The sequence below is a fragment of the Delphinapterus leucas genome, chromosome 6, assembly GCF_059928025.1.
Source record: "Delphinapterus leucas isolate spDelLeu-1000000601 "Yukka" chromosome 6, BTC_Dleu_Yukka2, whole genome shotgun sequence".
Classification (NCBI taxonomy): Eukaryota; Metazoa; Chordata; class Mammalia; order Artiodactyla; family Monodontidae; genus Delphinapterus; species Delphinapterus leucas.
The window spans coordinates 118,095,462-118,101,461 of record NC_143134.1 but is presented as its reverse complement, the minus strand read 5'-3'; the positions used below and the strand labels follow the sequence as shown (position 1 = coordinate 118,101,461).

The 6,000-nt window shown below is 60.5% G+C and overlaps 1 protein-coding gene across 1 annotated transcript in view; it reads right to left on the bottom strand.

The window, feature by feature from the left end:
- Positions 1-422: 422 nt before the first annotated feature.
- MIGA2 (mitoguardin 2) overlaps positions 423-6,000 on the bottom strand; it is a 28,362-nt gene continuing 22,784 nt past the window's right edge. Inside the window, exons 12-16 of the mRNA XM_022578498.2 lie at positions 4,809-4,907; positions 4,434-4,568; positions 3,615-3,668; positions 2,554-2,670; positions 423-2,335 (exon numbers count right to left, since the gene is read on the bottom strand). Coding sequence (XP_022434206.1) covers positions 2,129-2,335; positions 2,554-2,670; positions 3,615-3,668; positions 4,434-4,568; positions 4,809-4,907 — 612 coding nt within the window. The 3' untranslated portion in view covers positions 423-2,128. The remainder of the gene's footprint in view (positions 2,336-2,553; positions 2,671-3,614; positions 3,669-4,433; positions 4,569-4,808; positions 4,908-6,000) is intronic.

Genomic DNA, 6,000 nt, shown 5'->3' with positions numbered 1-6,000 from the left:
GCCCATGAAAACTTCTGAACACCTGGTAAGCTCAGATCTGCTGCATTCCTGCTCCAGCCCTCCCCTCTGGCTCTTACCCACTCAGCCATTTACAGTGACTGAGAGGCTGAGTCTGCACCCCTGCCGGGTCCCCTGCCTGTATCTTAAGAGCTGTTGACATCGAGGCCCCTGAGCTAAGCGACCTTACCTAGATGCTGCCGGGGCAGGATCCACTCCCAGGCTGCCCCACCCACATCTATGCCCTTAAGCGCTGCAGTGGCACCCTCCCCACCTTCACCCGAGGGCCACGTGGCCCTGGCAGGCTGCCGAGCGGCTCATAACTCCCACCAGGCTGCCTTCCACCTTTGCCCTCCTGGAGCCTCCCCCAAACTGCACCCCAAAGAGCAGGCCCCCAGGAAGCAACAGCCACACGTGCACGGCAGTGTGGAAGGAAATCATTAAATCATTTATTTGACTCTGAGTCAATGTGCACACGCCCTACCGTACAAAAGTGGGAAGCTGCAACAAATCAAGTGCGAGAGGCAGTGCATGGACGTGTAAACAAAGACGAAATGAATATGCCACTTCTGTGAGCATTTCTGGGAGCAAGTCAGAGCAGCCGGGGGCCCAGGCCCAAGATTACATTCACAGCGCGGGGAAGTGCAAATGAACGGAATGTCAGAAGGGAGGGGCTGCCCAGGTCCTTCCCACCCAGGAGGCTGCTCTGTCCAGGGCAGCGACTCCAGAGAGGTGGGTTTGGAGCCAGAAGCACAGTTAGTGTACAGCGGTCCTACAGTCTGGGGGGCAGGAGGGACCACGTGGGGGAGGGACTGGGCTCAGAGATAGTGGGCCCTCTCCCATCCCCCCTCCTTCCCGCCCCCAAGGGCCAGACCACCTCCCGCCCCAGACCCCTTTGACATTCAGGGGAGGGTGCCCCCCCACCGCCCGTCTGAGCCAGTCCCAACTCCAGAGTGTGGAGAACCAGGAGTCTGTTTCTCTTGTAGGCCTCTCCACCTGGAAAGGGGCCGACCTCAAAATAAAGTGTTAAGGCAATAAATAAAAAAGCCCATCCCACCTCAGGTGAAAACACTGTAAGAGAAGTGAGTCTACAAATGCCGGCTGGCCTTCCTCTGCAGGACCAGCGGGGAGGCGGGCTCTACACGGCTTGAGAGCATTTGTCATCGAGTTGAAGGCAAAGTGCCAAGCAAGTTTCTTGTCCTGATGCTGGTCCAGCCGCCTACATCCTCTAACCTCCCCTGATGTGGCCCCTGGGCCCCCTCACTCCAGGGGCCCTGCTCCTGGTGACCCGTGGTCAGAGCCTCCAGCTCAGTGCCTAGCACCAGCCGGGGAGTTCCGGGCTCACAGAGGGCAGGGCAGGGGCGAGGGGACCAGCCCCACCTCCTCCATCTTTGGTGGTGGCAGAGGTAGGTGGGAGAAGTGACGGCCTTTGGCAGGGCCAGGGTATGTCAGAGGACGCTGTCCCGGTTCAGTGCTTGGGTTTGTTCAAGGGCCTGGTCCCCGCCCTGACGTGAGCGCAAGGAAAGCGGGCCCGCCTCTGGATGGCCCAGGCCCGCCGCCCACCAAGGTGCCCCCCGGCCACACTCTGTGGCTCCCACCCTCCATCTCTGGAGCAGCACAATCTCTCGGGTGGCAGCGGGCCGTCAGGACTGGCCGGACAGATGCCTGGATCTGAGACTGTCCAGCCCAGGTTCCTCCACCGCAGCGCCCGGCCACCCCCCCTTTCATCTCCACCCTCCCAGCCCCACTCAGCAGCCCTGGGGTGGCAGGGGGTTTTGGGCACCCACCCCCAGGGCATCCCATCTCTGCCTGTCCTGATTCTCCTCACAACCCCTCAGGCCCCACTGGCCACTGGTCCAGCCTCTGCTTTCCCACGAACAGCTGAGGCGGGCCCCTCGGGGCTCCACGCCGCTCCGAGGAAGTTTATCCCCTGGGCCTCGGGGATTCCAGGTGATGGAGGTTGGGGTGGGGGCGAGGTCAGGGGCGAGCACCCTTGGCCACCGTGGCCTGGGCTCTGCCACTGCTGACGGCCAGACACCCAGGCCTCCAATGCCAACCCCAAGGCCTTCTCTCTGCCATCAGCCACGTGAATGAGGACCAGCCAGCCACCCCTGCTGGTCCACACCCACCACTACTGCAGCTCCTCTGGGGGCCCATTATCTCGGGGCAGCACACCATTCAGGCCAATGCTGCTGGCCACCGGCGCCCCCAGGTAGCCGAGCAGGATCTCGCTGCGGCGCCGGGACAGCTGGAGGATGTCGTCCGCCAGCGCCAGCACCGATGTGTAGCGCACATTGTCCAGGTCGAACATGTCCCTCAGGTACTGCACGATCTGGTGCTGGGGGAGAGGGCGGGCGTTGGTCCTGGGCCGGGGCCCCTGCACCCCCCGCGCTGAGGTCATCCGGGCCACCCAAAGCCTCTTCCTTCACCACTGGAGCCCTGACCCAGCCCTTTCTGTCCTCAGCTCCTGCCCTCCCGGGGCTTCCTCTGGACCCACCCGGGTCAGGCTCCCAGTGGAAGGAGCACAAGCTCTCAGACACGGAGCTCCCTGTTTACCTTAAAGAAAGCACAGACTTCAGAGAGCTGAGGCTTGGGTCCGAGGAAGCCGAAGGCTAGGACGGGGCTAACGTGCTCCGATACGGAGTAGAAATGGGAGATGAAGCCATCAGGCACCTGTGGAGGGTGGCAAGGCTGAGGGCTGGGACCCAGGCAGGGTGAGGCAGCCAGGCCCTGGGGTCGTATTAAGAGCTGGGGCTTCATTACTGTCCTTGCTAGGTGATGCCGGGCAGGTGACTGGGGCTTTTTGGGTTTTTTTGGCCACACCACGCGGCTCACAGGATCTTAGTTCCCCGACTAGGGACTGAACCCAAGCCCTGGCAGTGAAAGCGCCGAGTCCTAACCACTGGACCGCCAGGGAATTCCCATGACTGGGGCTTTCGAAGCCCTGGTTTTCACCTCTGCAGAATAGGGGCAACCTTGGGGCTGTGGTGAGGGCTGCACGAGGGGCCCGGGGTGCGCTCAGCACAGGAAGTGCCCAGAGCATGTGGCAGTGGCAGCTGGTATGAGCTGGGCAGCAGAGCCGGGCTGCCAGAGGGGAACAGTGGGTCGCAGCAGCCCGGAGAGTGCAGCCAGTCGCCGCCTGGGAGAGCAGACAATGCAGCCCGATGGGCGGGAGGGAGGCTCTGCCTGCTCCGGGAGCATCCTGCCCCACCGAGGTGCCTCCACCAAGCCAACCACCACTGCTCTACACGTGCCCTTCCTCCCTCTGAAGACACCCTTTTCCCGCTTTTGATTCCTTTGACATTTCACAGTGGCCTGCTCTGTGCTGAGCCCTGGGTGGGAAGATGAAACAGATCTATGTGTGCCTTTGAGGCCCTCCTGGTCAAGGGAGCAGTAATGGCAGGACAGGTGGCCGGTGCTGTGACAAAGGCCAAAAGGTGCAGCAGGGCCTGGGGGCTCAGTAAGACCTCCCTGCATGAGCCCCATTCCTCTGCCCAGCCCACACGTCCTGCCCCTAGACCAGGGTCCAGCACACACCAAATGCAGGGTCAACTGAGCTGGGCACCACACCCAAGGCCCCCGCGTGGGCTCCCCAGGGGCCCTGTCAGCTCACTCACCAGCAGCAGCCTCCTCTTGGCTTTCAGGACAGACCAGCAAGCGGTGGCCAGGGCCTAAATCAAAGAGGGGAACCCCCGGGGGTCCGACTAACAGGCCGGCCGGCAGCCGCTAGCCACCCCCCGTCCAGAACCAGGCCCTTACCCCCAGCTCATCCCACCCCAAGCAGGGAGATAGGGACGGCTGTCTGAGCTCTGTCGCCTCCCTGCCCTCAATTAGGAGTCAGGCGCACCTAAATCTGAATCCTGACTCTAACCCTTACTGGGCAGCTCCCTGGACTAGCCACCAGTCTTCTCTGGGCCTCAGATTCCTCCTCTGTAAAATGGCCATGACTCAGCAGCCCCACTTCACTCAGTGATTGTGGGGATCCATGGTTACCACCTATAAAAGACCAGCCCCACCCCTCTCCAGACCACCCCCATGGCACACAGCACGGCCGCCCTGCAGGGGCCCTGTGCTCAATGCTCTCCTGCTGTACCTCTTTTTTCTTTTTTTCCCCCGTATTTTAACTTATTTAATGCATTCAAATGGAACAGAATGAATGGCAGCTCAGAAATGAGTAGACTGCCTAAGTGAAACCACAGTGCAGAAGGGAAGTGCACGTCCCTCCGTGCTACACTGGTCAGAGGAGAGCAAGGGGATCCTGTGGGAAGTTCTCCAGGGCAGGGGACTGGTGTGCCCAGCAGCCCTGGATCACAGCGGCAGGCAGCATCCCAGTGGCGTGACTGCTCCCTGATGGGTGGGGAGCCAGCCTTGGTGCCCAGGCGCACGCGTAGGGTCACGTGAGCGTGTGTGTGCCTGGGAGTGGGGCGGCCACGCACCGTCTCCTTGAAGCTGTCTGACAGCCAGCGGTTCCTCAGGACGGCAAGCACCGAGGACGGGGGGTTTTCCAGGTCCTCGAAGGCGTCCATGAGGATGAAGTCCAGCACGATGTCGAAGAAGCTCATGCACACCACCTGCGGGGGGCAGCAGTGCTCTGAGGGCAGAGCGGGTGGGGACACCGGGCTGAGCAGGCACACCAGGCGGTGTGAGGAGGGGCCTGGGGCAGGCAGGGCAGGAATGGGGGCTTCTAGCAGCCATGGAGCCATCTCAGAGCCTCGGAATCAAGGCAGGGCTCCTACAGGCACCTCCACCCGGTTCAAGGAGCTCAGGTGCGGGGAACCCCAGGACACCGAGGCTCAGCACAAACAACTCACCCCTCGGCCCTCCAGCTCCAGCCGCGTGGTGGCCCAGGTCTCCGGCCGCAGGGCGTAGCTCAGCATCTCCTCGTAGCTCTCCAGGAAGCCTTTGGGGCTCTGGGGGGAGAAGCAGAGCTTGTTTTGGCCCTGGGAGAGGCCCCAAGACGCAGCTGGACTGGACCCACAGGGGCAAGCTGGCCTGTGCAAGAGGGACACACCAAGGCTGGGCCAAGGCCAATCCCTGAGTAGCACTCATGGAGAGAATGGGGCAGGAAGTGTCCTGTGCCCACCTCCAAACACCTCTGCGGCGCCCAGGGCACGTCCCGGAGGGATGCAACACCAGGGGCGCCCAGCAATGTCTCACACCAGCTCGTTACTGAGCAACGACCGCCTTCCAAAAGATGTGCACATGCCACAGAAGGCACTCACTTTGGAAGGATGGGCAAGGGTGTAAGGTCGAGCCAGCCGCCAAAGTTTCAGATCTCCACAATCATCGGCCTCGCTGGTGAAACGGGAGAAGCTACAGCCCCACACCTGGGGCTACTCTGGGGGAGTCAATAAGCTCGTTTGTGTCACACAATCAGGCAATAAATAGTGTATAGGACTAATGCTGCCAGGAACGGAGATGGTCAGCACACAGGAGGAATTCTTCACTCTCTGGGACTGGGAGGCTTAGCTGGGGCTTACGACAAAGTTTGCAGACACAGATGTAATTCACGGACGTGGAAAGCTAGTACGTGCCAGGGCTGATCTAACGTGGATCAACTCATTTAATTCATACAGTCCTATGAGGGATGGTCCAATATTGTGCCCATTTTACAGATATGAATCCTGAGGCTTCAGATCATTGATGTGCCCAAGAGCCTGGCAGAGTGGAACTGACACAGAGCAGCAGGGGCAGGTTGATGCCATTTATAAGAACCACAGGCAGAGGAGGCATTGGATGGATGTTCACCAAAATGTGAACAGGGTGGCGTTGGGGACAATTTTTCTTTCTTTTTGCATCATCTTAGTTTTTTCTACAATTAGCTTCAGTCTTTTTTTTTTTTTTCTGATGCTCTGAGATTTTGACATTTTGACTTTCCTGTTACTTTTTTTTTTTTTTTGCGGTACGTGGGCCTCTCACTGTTGTGGCCTCTCCCGTTGTGGAGCACAGGCTCCGGACGCGCAGGCTCAGCAGCCATGGCTCACGGGCCCAGCCGCTCCGCGG